Source organism: Euprymna scolopes, chromosome 46, assembly GCF_053919585.1.
Source record: "Euprymna scolopes isolate OS-2025 chromosome 46, ASM5391958v1, whole genome shotgun sequence".
NCBI lineage: Eukaryota > Metazoa > Mollusca > Cephalopoda > Sepiida > Sepiolidae > Euprymna > Euprymna scolopes.
Genome location: NC_136527.1, coordinates 147,455,456 through 147,469,190, shown reverse-complemented (window position 1 = coordinate 147,469,190; position 13,735 = coordinate 147,455,456). Strand labels below are relative to the sequence as shown.

The 13,735-nt window shown below is 35.0% G+C and overlaps 1 protein-coding gene across 1 annotated transcript; it reads left to right on the top strand.

Annotated features, from left to right (window-relative positions):
- The first annotated feature begins 6,478 nt into the window (after positions 1-6,478).
- On the top strand, positions 6,479-13,511 carry LOC145270920 (uncharacterized). The gene has a single exon (XM_080126468.1). The coding sequence runs from the start codon at positions 8,221-8,223 to the stop codon at positions 11,356-11,358; it is 3,138 nt and encodes a 1,045-aa protein (XP_079982594.1). The 5' UTR covers positions 6,479-8,220; the 3' UTR covers positions 11,359-13,511.
- The last annotated feature ends 224 nt before the right edge of the window (positions 13,512-13,735 follow it).

The following is a 13,735-nucleotide window of genomic DNA, read 5'->3' as shown; positions in this document are numbered from 1 at the left end:
CAAAGATATGACATTTTTACTGAAAAAGTAGTGTAAAAAATGTGACGAAACGCATATGGTCTTAAAGAGGGGAAAATATCCAAACGCGTGAGGCACAAAAATAGTCATAACTTCCTTAATTTTAATCAGATTTTTTAAATTTAAAAAGATTCTTTCTTAGCTCATCAAACTCTTTCTATGTATACCAATATTGAAATATTTTAAGCTATTTAAATTTTTTCATGTGTATTGCTTATATATGAAGTCTCAGGAAATATAAGAACTGTATAAATGTCTTCTCTCTCTCAGCACTATGGTTATATTTATTGTCCCAATATGAATCCTCCGTCATATCTCCTTAAATATGTCCCCAGCTATTCAACATTGACATTTGTTCCTTTTATAATTTATATTTTGGATGTAGCTTCGTTGTCGAATACCATTAGAATCATATGCCATCATTGTTATAATATGCAAGTGACCTCCCTTGGATGTAGCTTCGTTGTCGAATACCATTAGAATAATATGCCATCATTGTTATAATATGCAAGTAACCTCCCTTGGATGTAGCTTCGTTGTCGAATACCATTAGAATAATATACCGTCATTGTTATAATATGCGAGTGACCTCCCTTGGATGTAGCTTCGTTGTCAAATACCATTAGAATAGTATACCATCATTGTTATAATATGCGAGTGACCTCCCTTGGATGTAGCTTCGTTGTCAAATACCATTAGAATAATATACAATCATTGTTATAATATGCGAGTTACCTCCCTTGGATGTAGCTTCGTTGTCAAATACCATTAGAATAATATACAATCATTGTTATAATATGCGAGTGACCTCCCTTGGATGTAGCTTCGTTGTCAAATACCATTAGATTAATATACAATCATTGTTATAATATGCGAGTGACCTCCCTTGGATGTAGCTTCGTTGTCAAATACCATTAGATTAATATACAATCATTGTTATAATATGCGAGTGACCTACCTTGGATGTAGCTTCGTTGTCAAATACCATTAGATTAATATACAATCATTGTTATAATATGCGAATGACCTCCCTTGGATGTAGCTTCGTTGTCAAATACCATTAGAATAATATACAATTATTGTTATAATATGCGAGTGACCTACCTTGGATGTAGCTTCGTTGTCAAATACCATTAGAATAATATACAATTATTGTTATAATATGCGAGTGACCTAACTTGGATGTAGCTTCGTTGTCAAATACCATTAGAATAATATACAATCATTGTTATAATATGCGAATGACCTCCCTTGGATGTAGCTTCGTTGTCAAATACCATTAGAATAATATACAATTATTGTTATAATATGCAAGTAACCTCCCTTGGATGTAGCTTCGTTGTCAAATACCATTAGAATCATATACCATCATTGTTATAATATGCGAATGACCTCCCTTGGATGTAGCTTCGTTGTCAAATACCATTAGAATAATATACAATTATTGTTATAATATGCGAGTGACCTAACTTGGATGTAGCTTCGTTGTCAAATACCATTAGAATAATATACAATTATTGTTATAATATGCGAGTGACCTACCTTGGATGTAGCTTCGTTGTCGAATACCATTATGTTGTGTGTTGACTTTTCATTAAAAAAAAAAAAAATTTTTAATCAATTCTTTTTAGCTCTGAAACGTTAAAAAAAAGAATTTGCTAAAAAATTGTTTTAAATTTGTTGTTATTTGTTGTTATTTTTTATTTATTTTATTTATGACATGTTTTAAAAGTTTTCAACTACCGTGGAATTTCCAAGGGTTCTGCTAGTTATTATTATCATAATCAAACACATTTTCATTGAATTAATTAATGGTTATTATTATTGAAAGTCCTTCGGCAATATGATGTGTTAGATTAAAATTTTATATGAAAATAATTGGAACAATGTGAACAGTTATTTAATGTGTAATATTTACTTTAGTGCTTCCTTACAATAGCGTGTCGTCCTTATTATTTTTTAGTTTTTATGTATTATAATCTAGAAGCGTAAGCCATGTTAAGTTTCAGAACAGTTTCCGATGGTTCGTTGTTTTAAACAAGTCCTGAGAGGTGACTTGTTTGCAGTAGACAGTTCCACAGAGCAAAATATTCTTACCGTGTCGAGACGAAAAAAAAACATGTGAAATTGCTCCAGAAAGGGTTTAATATTTATGAAGCAATTCTGTTTTCTAATTGGTTGGTAGCAGAACGTGAATTAATTCGATTTGTCAGTTCCTAGCAGCATCGTTTATAAATAGAATCGTCCGACTGTGTGGGATCATACCCCATTACAAGTCCAAAATATTGCAACATATAATACATAAGTTATTTTATTTTATTTATTTTTTGCTGTTATTTAATAAATAAATTTTTTTGCTGTTATTTAATAAATAAATTTTTTTGCTGTTATTTAATAAATAAATTTTTTTGCTGTTATTTAATAAATAAATATTTTTGCTGTTATTTAATAAATAAATATTTTTGCTGTTATTTAATAAATAAATTTTTTTGCTGTTATTTAATAAATAAATTTTTTTGCTGTTATTTAATAAATAAATTTTTTTTCTGTTATTTAATAAATAAATATTTTTGCTGTTATTTAATAAATAAATTTTTTTGCTGTTATTTAATAAATAAATTTTTTTGCTGTTATTTAATAAATAAATTTTTTTGCTGTTATTTAATAAATAAATTTTTTTGCTGTTGTTTAATAAGTAAATTTTTTTGCTGTTATTTAATAAATAAATTTTTTTGCTGTTATTTAATAAATAAATTTTTTTGCTGTTATTTAATAAATAAATTTTCAAATGAAATTGTTTAATCAATTAAGTTTTAAGCATTATTTTTGTGATTCTCATTATTTGATAAAACTTTGTTACATAAAATAAATTAGTTGCCGAAAATCATTTCATAATCGTGTAAAACCAAAACTTACTTAAGTGCCATCAGCTATAATCGAAACTGAAACAGAAACTTATGAAGAATTCTTAATAAAATTATTTATAAAAAAAATAGATGACTTAAGTGTCATCTATCTATATAAAAGCGAAAATGTATGTTCGCTTTTTGTGTGTGTCCAAGAAAGGCTTTTTCCAGAGAAGCAGTCGGTAGGCTCGCAACTTCTGATAACTTTTTTATATCACATGTAAATCGTAATATCTCCGAGTTAACAATGGAGCTCGCCTGTGTATTTAATTTGCTCGACTTCAGGAAGATAAATAGTCAACAGTTTTCGCTCGCTGCATGTGGATTAAGCCTTTTCCTATAAGAAAAGTGACACTCCGGTCTTGATCGCCGAAGTGGAGCTGTTTCCCCCTACCCCCAACATCTTGGGAAAATTAAAAAAAAAAAAAAGCATTCCGCAGTAAATGAAATGCTACTCCACAGTCAACAGTTGACCTCATTAAGTCATTAAAACGTGCACCTGCCAAATCTAAGTAATTAAATAAATTCAAATGCCTTTTACGTTGGTATGTCACGGTGGCGCAATGGTTAATGTCACACGGTTTTTTTTTTCCAATTTTGCCTCAAGAGTTCCGGTTCGATCCTCATACTTACCTACCAAAACATTTTTTTTTACCCCCCCCCCGGAGTTTTGATTTACCCAAAACCACACACACCTCCAAACACCCGGGCAATGCTGGGTACCCTTCGCTAGTCATCTATAATCGAAACCGAAACCAAAACTTATGAAGACTTCTTGATAAAATTGTTTATGACAAGAAATGGAAGTCCATGACAGTCACACGGATGTAAGCATGACACACAAAATAATACACACGCTATCCTATTAATATATAGATAATAATACTTAGAACATTATTTTATAAAATTTTGTTACATAAAATAAAGTAGTTAAAAAGAAATCATTTTATAATCGTGTAATATTTATTTCTTGTAATTGATAACTTTTTTGTGAAACATTCTTAAAAGTAAATAAACATTTTTTTACAGAAAAAATATAATTCTTAAAACAAATTATTTTCTGTTTACACAATAATCACCACTTATCAAGGCCCGGAGGCCACTCGAGGATAAGGGTTAATGGGTATACATTAGTCGATGTGATTATAGCGAAGTAAACATAAGTAGTGGGAATTTTGTAAATTGGATTACTTAGGGGGACGGTTCATCAAGAACTTGTTTACGTTGGACTTGAAGACAATCAGATTGTAGTCAGCTGGAAAGAAGGCAATCGGAAGAGAGTTCTACAGGCGTGCAGTTCTAAGAAAGAAGCTTTGTTCATTGAATCTACGTTTAGGTTTAGGCACAGATAAAGAGTGTGGGAAATTATTGATAGTGGTTTTGGCTAGACGAGTGTTTTTCGTGAAAGTTTGGCAAGAGGGGACCATAGATGGAAGCTCAGATGAGCACTTGCCATGAAAATAACGATAAAGCAGAGACAGGCTCGCAACGTCTTTTCTGTGGGAAAGAGGTTGCAGGGAAGAGAAAAGAGCATCCCCTACTGAGCTACGAAGTCTATTTTGAACTCTGTCAAGGCAGGATAAGCTGCTTCTAGCAGCTTCTGTCCAGATGTGGCAACAGTACTCCATCGTTGGCCGAACCTGGCTTTTATATAGGTAGAGAATTGCATCAGGAGTGAGATATCTACTGGAGTAGTAGAAGGATCCTACCATTTTTCCAGCGAATTTGGCAATGGATTTGATATACGTGTTCCATTTTAGGTCAGGAGTAAAGGTCAAGCCCAGAAGCTTGTAAAAACATGAAGCCTCCCCAAGATGAGAACTGTTAATTTCAATTGATGCCAGATGGGGATCTGAGCGTAGATAGTGTAGGGATAGAAGCTTGGTTTTAGATGCATTAAAAGTAACTAGCCACCTCTTTCCCCATTACAAATACTACATTATTCTGGCATATATCTCGAAACATTTTATTCTTACATTACTTCCTGTTTTTTTTTTTAGACAGTGACAGATGATTTGGTGTCCCCGACGAAATATCTTCCATCAGATATTTTAACTGAAGAAATTTATCACATACTTGTTATCATGATTGTACACTATTGGGACAAAAAACACCCATCAAGCTGAAATCACTGTCAATAATTTTCCCCATCTGTGCCTAAATAAAAAACGTAGATTCCATGAACAAGGCTTCTTTCCTAGAACTTCACTCCTGTAGAACACTGTTCCATTTGCCTGTTTCCCAACTGGCTACAACTTTTCAAGTCCAACATAAACAAATTCCTGATAAACAGCCTCCTTAAGTAATCCAATTCATCAAATCTCCATTATAAACAATTACTACAATATTATCTCATTGATTACTGTACACACAATAACCCTTATCCTCGAGTGGCCACCGGGCCTTGATAAGTGGTGACTCCCATGTAAAAAAAAAAAATTTAGAAATCGTAAAGGTGAATTTCACATGAAAACAATGGTATCTACGTATTCCTCGTATTTTTAATTTCTCGAGACATTTTATTCTTGCATTACTGCACCTGTTTTTCAAACAGTGATAGCTGATTTGTCATCCCCGACGAAACATCGTCCAACTGGATATTTTTAACTGAAGGAATTATCACATACCTCCACCTCTTATTATTATTATTAGTAGTAGTATCAGTATTATTATTATTAGTAGTAGTAGTAGTATTAGTATTGGTGGTAGTAGTAGTATTAGTAGTAGTAGTAGTAGTAGTAAAATTAAAAATTTTCAGCGCTTCTACAGAATTGGGACGAAATTTTGGAAATCGTAAAACTGAATTTCACACAAAAACAATGGTATCTACATATTCTTCATATTTTTAAGATGATTACATCCAAAATTTACGAACATCAATAAAGTAGAAAATTATTAAAGAAAATAGAAAATAGAATTTGCTGAACACGAGCGTGTATACCTATGTAAGACACAGGAGAGTTCACAAGGGAGATAATTTCCTCCCGATAATTCTTGGAAAACAGTTGCAAAAATCTTGTATGTCATTTTTACGGGTTTTTTAATTTTTAGGCGAACATTTATTTTTATAGGAAACAATTATGAAAAAAAAAAAAAATTTTGAATGAAAACCAGACTCAGAAACCTTGTATATATGTTATGTTTATTTTGTTATTTGTTTTGCGTTGGTCACATTAAAAATGTAGAGTTGCTTCCCTTGCGTTTCGATTTTATTTATAAATTCCAAGATGGCTATCTTCAACACGCTGTCATAAAAACGTGTTTTTCCACTGTAAAAAAAACAACAAAAACTGCTCAATCAAATTAAGTGAATTTTTTTTTTTTAGATCTGCAATCCAAAACTGATATGTACAATATAACTTATTTCGATATTTTCATTTTTTTTAACGCCTTGGTTAAACTTGTACAAGTACCAAAGCAAGATGGTCACACTTTTTCACCAGCAAACACGATAAAAGTTGATTTTTTTTTAAATAATTTAGTTAGAATTCAATTTCGACTGCATAATCTGGAAGCTAACATTCTAACTTAGAATTGACAATAAAAAAAATCAGTTGAAAATATTGTTTTTTTAAATTTTTTTATCTGAAAACTCCATTTATCTACTACAAACGTTCCAATAGTGTAGAAGCGCCAAATTTTCAACTACTGTGGAATTTCCACGGGTTCTACTAGTAAAACGTTAATTTATTTTTGTTTTCATTTCAGGTGATTACACGAAACCGGTCCGTCCATCCTGCAACTGATTTGTAAAGAGTCACGACAGGGGAAAACTATTTGAATGTTTTCGTTTCTATTCAGAAGATCAGCTCAAAAACAACAACAAACAAACAAAAGATGGAGACAATCTCGAACATGAAAGTTGATTCTTGCAAAAAAATGTCCCTCGGGATTTTCAGAAACCGTGAATTCAATGGCTTAAAAGAACAGTGCCCAAACATTTGCTGAATACCGTGCATATCTAAAGAAACCATATTTAAAAAAAAAAAATTTTTTTTAATATTTAAAAACAAAACAAAAAAAGAACAGAAAAACTAAAAAAACAAAACAAAAGAAAACCAACAAAAAAACAGCAATTTGCTTTTTTGAAAACCAGAAGCGTAAAAGCAAAACACTGTATATATAAATCGTGTTAAGACGTGCATATTTCTAGGAAGTTGAATTCTTTAATATTTATTCTTAACATTGTTGTTTGATGCCAAAACTAAATTTCCACATTCAACAAAGATCCACTGAATCTTATCAAAAAAAAAAAAAAATGAATCAAAGAGACATTGAATCTTATCCCAAGAAACTAAAAAAAAAAAATGGCAATTTGCTTTTTTTTAAAAGCAAAACATTGTACATATAAAATCGTGTTTAGTCTACGTTCAAAAAAAGATACGTTGAATCTTATAAAAAAAAAAAAAAAAAAAAAAAAAATAAATCAAAAGAGCCGTTGAATTTTATCCAAAACAAAAAAATAAAATACCGATCCAATTTTTTTACCGAGCTTAAAAAAGATCCGAATACTAATCGATATTTTTTTTACTTTAAGTCTGATTTCCCGATTATATATGACAACCACGTTACTAGCAGAGACTGGCACTATTCTTGTAATCAATGTCTTTCAGTCGTCGCATAAAAAATAACCTTGTATCCAACTCTGCCCTCGTGGGGTGGCAAGTAAAAAGGAAGATTCAAGATGAGAATAATAACCCAAGCCATATAAATTGTCAATCCTCATCTAAAAAATAACAAAATATAATCGTTTTAGTTGAAACAATTAACACTGATCAATAGTTGATATAAACCCTAGCAGGACTACCCGGAATTGCCAGGGAATTAATGAGCACCGCTACATTACTGATTACAATTTTAATTTTTTAGCTCTATAAATTTCAGTTTTAATTGGTTCAGGGGAGATAATTTGGAAAATTAAGAGTTATTTCCCTTGATGTCTTGAACGGGTTAACATTATTTTTTAAATTCATTTTCATTGATTTGGTGTCTAAATAATTACAAATTGCTTAAGAATGGAGATTTGGTATCTGTCTGCCTGAAGGCAAAACTGCACTATTTTAATAGCAATGGCGATCTGATATTTGTCTGAAGCTGGACCTATACTATTTTAGTAATAATGGAGATTTGGTATCTGTCTGACAGCAAAATTAGACTATTATTTTAATAATAATCTAAAGAATTTTTTGCATAAGTTTACTTTCTAGATTATAAACGAGGACCAGGCTGCGACTAGCGGAGATCGGCACTATTTTTGTAATTGATGTTCGTGAATCGTGAAGTTGAGTTTTAAAAAATGGAGACGAACACAAACCTGGAAATGAAACCAAGCGTTTGCCAAGAGTGCGGGTCTGCATTCACGAATAAATCCGATTGGGAAATTCACCAGCTGACCCACACAGTCGAACAAGAGGCTTTGACTCGGCATTTGCTTAAACGCAGCTTAACTGCGAAGTTGCAGACTTTAAAAACGGATGTAAACCACGAGACGAAACGAGGCACTTGCGACGTTTGTGGATACGCATTCACAGACGAATCGGATCGAGAAATCCACCAACTCAATCATACGGTGACAAAATCATATCATTGTGGTAGTTGTGATGCGGTCTTTTGCGAACAAGAGGCTCTGCATAGACATTTGCTCACGCACAATGATGGGATGACGCAGGTATTTAAGACAAACCCGCAAAACAATTGTGATGTTAAACGAAATAATTGTGATTTGTGCGGACATGCATTTACAAACGAATCCGATCGGGAACTACATCGGCTTACGCATGTGGAGAAATCGTATTCTTCCACAAGTTGTGATGTAGCCCTTTCGGAAAAAGAGATTCCAGATGGACGTTTGTTAATCGATAATGATAGTAAAGCACAGTTTTTTAAAACCGAGGTGGAGACAAACGGCGGGGATAGACCAAACGTTTCCGAAGCTAGCGGATATATAAGTGAATCAGATCAGGATCCGGACTCACAGGATGTAGCGGAGAAATTATATACTTGTGGAACTTGTGATTCAGCGTTTTCCGAGCAAGAGTTACTGAATGAACATTTACTTACACACGATGCTGATAATGACGAGGATGATAAGTCGGAAGTTTTAAAGCCTGACATCCAGACGAATGGAAAGGACGATAATCCGAACGTGTGTGTGGTGTGTGGGTATGTATTTACAAACGAATCGGAATGGGAAATGCACAAGTTTACTCACGCCATGGAGACGTCGTATTCGTGCGGGAATTGCAACGAGGCGTTTTCTGCACCGGAGGCCCTGAATCGACATTTGCTCACGCACAACGAAGATAGAAAGTCTCATTCGTGCAAGATCTGCGGGACGACATTTTCCAGGCCGTCTAATTTGCATAGACATATCCAGACGCATACCGGGCTGAAGCCATACGCCTGCGAGACTTGTGGTTCATCTTTTACCCGGAACTCGCATCTCAAACGCCACATCCAGTCGCACTCGCGAGAGAAGGCAAACACTTGCGACCTGTGCGGGTATATTTTTTCAAAGAAATCGCAGCTGGAATCGCACTTGGAGTCGCACACGGAAGGCAGCTCGTACAGCTGCGATATTTGCGATGAAACGTTTACGCTGAAGACGGAATTGAGCAAGCACTTGTTGACGCACATCGAAGCGAAGCTGCATGTGTGTGATATCTGCGGCACAACATTCTCGAAAGTTTCCAACTTGCAGCGACATGTGCAGCTGCATACTGGGGAAAAACCTTACTCGTGTTCGATATGCCGATGCGCGTACACTCGTAATTCACATCTAAAACGACACATGTTGACCCACAGCGGTGAAAAGCCGCATGCGTGCGACATTTGCGGGTTCGCTTTCTCCCAAAAGTCGCACCTAAAAGCACACCTGCAAACGCACGTGGGCGAGAAGCGATTTACCTGCGAGATCTGCAACGCAGCGTTCTTTCAGCAATCGTCGCTAAACAAGCACCTTGTGTCGCACAGTGACGTTCGGCCGTATTCATGCCAGATTTGCAATGCGCAATTTTCAAGATATTCAAACCTGCAGAGGCATGTGCAAACCCACAGCGGACGGAAACCATACATGTGCGAAATATGCAACTCGACGTTTTCTAGGAATGCACACCTAAAACGCCACATCCTGACCCATACCGGGCAAAAGCCGTTTACTTGCGATATATGCAACCGATCCTTCTCGCAGAAAGCGCTTTTAAAACTGCATGTGCAAATGCATAACGGAGATTCACTGTACACGTGCGGCGTCTGCCAAATGATATTACCGAGCAATTCGGATCTGCAGCTACATATGCTATCGCACAACGACGGCGATAAGACAGAAATTTCGGAACAACTCGACATGTCATTTCCGCAAGAATCACTGACAGGAAGTCATTTAGAAACTCCGGGAAACGAAAAACCTAGCTCAAGCGAATCTATGATGTTTTCGAGCAGTTCGGACCTGCAACTGCATGCAATATCGACCAATGACGATAAGACGGAAATTATGAAACAGGAAATTGATGAATCGCTTCTGCAGGATTCTGCTACGGAAAATAATTTAGAAACTACAGGAAATGAAAAAACGGGCTCAAGTGAACCTATGCAAGTGTCGCAGTCGGAAGACATAGCTTGTGAGAGTTATACGAAACGAAAAGCTGGCGATAAGCAGTACGTCTGCGGGATCTGTTTGTCGACGTTCTCTCGGAATTCTAGTCTCCACGTCCACATGAGGATTCATAGTGGGGTGAAACCGTACAAGTGCGAGACGTGCAACGCGGCTTTTACGCAACAGTCGGCGCTGAAACGTCACTTGCTGACGCACAGCGACGTCAAGCCTCATCCGTGCACGGTGTGCGATATGACATTCTCGAGGCTTTCGAACCTGCAGCGCCACATGCAGATTCACTCCGGAATCAAGCCGTACCCGTGCACGATTTGCAAGTCTTCGTTCACGCGGAATTCACACTTGAAACGACATATGCAAACCCACACCGGTGAAAAGCCCCACGTCTGCAACGTGTGTGGGTTTACATTCTCGCAAAAGTCGCACCTCAAGGCGCACCACTTGACCCATGCCGAGGGGAAAATCTTCACGTGCGAGATATGCCAGGCAACTTTCTTCCAGAAGCCGGCCCTCAACCGGCACTTGCTGATTCACAGCGGGGAGAAGCTCCATCCGTGTTACATCTGCTTCTCGACGTTCACTCGTCTCTCGAACCTGCAACGCCATATACAGACCCATACTGGGGAAAAGCCGTATTCATGCCAGGTCTGCGGCTCCTCTTTCTCGAGGAATTCCCATCTAAAGCGCCACGAACAGATACATTTGAAAGATAAAAACCTCGTATCGGCGACTGTGCTCGGTTCAACACTTACAGAAAGCCCTACTACAAAACCGGACACGCCAACACCAACAAACATACAGAATAGTCCCATCGTTGCGTAAATTTGACAATTTATCGACAACCCTTCTCTTCTCCCTCCAAGAAAAAAAACAAACTAAAACTAAATTCCGCAAATTAGTGGAGAAGTCGCAACCCGGAGTTGATGAAAATTTCGGTACTTCTGCAAAAAAAAGTTACCAGGCTAAAGCCAATGTTCTCGAGGAATTCCCATCTAAAATGCCACGAACAAATACATTTGAAAGATAAAAGCCTCGTGGCGGCAGCTGTGTTCGGAACAACACTTACAAAAATGACAAAACCGGACACCGCGATGCCAATAAACATAAAGAATAGTTCAATCGTTGTGTAAATTTGACAATTTGTCGACCCCCCCCCTCCCTCTAAAAAAAAAAATATAAATAAATAAACTGAATTCCCCAAATTAGTGGAGAAGCTGCAACCTTGAGTTGATGAAAATTCCGGTACTTCTGCAGGAAAAAAGTTACCAGGCTAAAGCCACTCGAGGAATTCCCATCCGACACTCCACAAACAAATGCATTTGAAAGATAAAAGCCTCGTGACGCTTACAGAAAGCCCCACAACAAAACCGGACATGGCGATGCCAACAAACTTACAGAAGAATAATCCCGTCGTTGCGTAAATTTGACAATTTATTGACAATCCCCTCTCCTTCCTCGCAAAAAAAAAAAAAAAAATTAGTGGAGAAGTCGAAACCCTGAGTCGATGAAGATTCTGGTACTTCTGCAGAAAAAATGTTACCAAGCTAAAGCTGATGTTTTTTTTGTTTTTACATGGGGGTCATCACTTATCAAGGCCTGAAGCCACTTGGGGTTTCATGGGCGTTTCCTAGCAGATAACATAAACTGCCGGATTTGCCGAAATACTTAGTGAATGAAATTCAAGTAAAAGGACAAGAAAAAAAACAAAAACAAGACATTGTTTTAAGGAAGAAAAAAAACAAAAACAAAACATTGTTTTAAGGAAGAAAAAAACCAAACACAAAACATTGTTTTAAGGAAGACAAAAAACAAAAACAAAACATTGTTTTAAGGAAGACAAAAAACAAAAACAAGACATTGTTTTAAGGAAGAAAAAAACAAAAACAAAACATTGTTTTAAGGAAGAAAAAAACAAAAACAAAACATTGTTTTAAGGAAGACAAAAATAGGAATAAAGTCCATTCATATTATTTGGATTTTTCAGACGACTCATTTCATTTTGAGTGTAATTTTCACGTTTCACCAATTTTCACAACGTTTCAGTTGATGTATCCTCTAAACTACTTCATATGTATCTCATCAAACTTGGAAATCTGGACAGAATTTTAAACAGAACCCTTTTCTTCACTTCACGGGGGTAGCATGCTCTTGTTCCATCAGCCATGACTGGATAGAGGTCCTAAGTAATTCGCAATTGTATTTTTCGGTCGCCCACACTGAGAATTGAACCATAAACCTTCAGATAGGGTAAGCTACTGAGATTTGCCGAAATGCTTAGCCAAAAAAATTTGAGTTTAAGATTAAAGGTTAGCATACATATAAAAACATAATTATCAAAAAAATTTCAGAGGTTACATATGGCGAAACGTTGTGAAAATAACACTCAAGATGAGAACAGTAGTCCGATGAATCTAAATAATATGAATAATCGATCCTCATCTAAAAAATTCAAAAACTTATATATTTCTGTCGAAACAAAAAAGTGGTTCAAGGTTACGCGTTGTTTTACTATCATTCACTCTGCAGAGGAAGACAACTCTCTTTTACTACCAGATTCGTTCATTATTTTCATCTCATAATTTAACACGATTGTCCCAAGGTCTCATCAAGCCGTTACAGAAACTAACGTTAATAATAATAAAAAACGTTGTTTTACAATTTGTCATTGTGTAGAGGGAGACAACTCTCTTTTACTAACAGATTCGTTCGTTTTTTTTTCATCTTATAATTTAGGACGCTTGATGCTATATTCAAATATTTCAAAATCAAAACATTAAAAAAAAGAAACGACTTTTTTTTAATCTAACAAAGTTGATAACCTTAATAATACAAAAATTAGTTTTCACGCGACTATTAAGAGAATCGTTTTTGTTTTCATATCACTATTTACTATGTTAAGATTAAACATGGAAAAATAAAAGGACTAGTTGTTAACACTGGAAAAGAAAAAGGCAAGATATTCTTGTAAAACATAACTTTCATGCTTGCAGTTTTTTCTATGTAATTATATATATATATATATATATTATTCAAACGATATTATATATATACATTTATATATATATATTATATATATTATATATATATATATATAATATATATATATTCAAACGATATTATATATATACATACATATATAATATATATTCAAACGATATTATATATATACATATATATATATATATTCAAACGATATTAT

Excerpts from the sequence above, each read along its gene's own strand:
- LOC145270920 (XM_080126468.1), top strand. The coding sequence starts at position 8,221 with ATGGAGACGAACACAAACCTGGAAATGAAACCAAGCGTTTGCCAAGAG.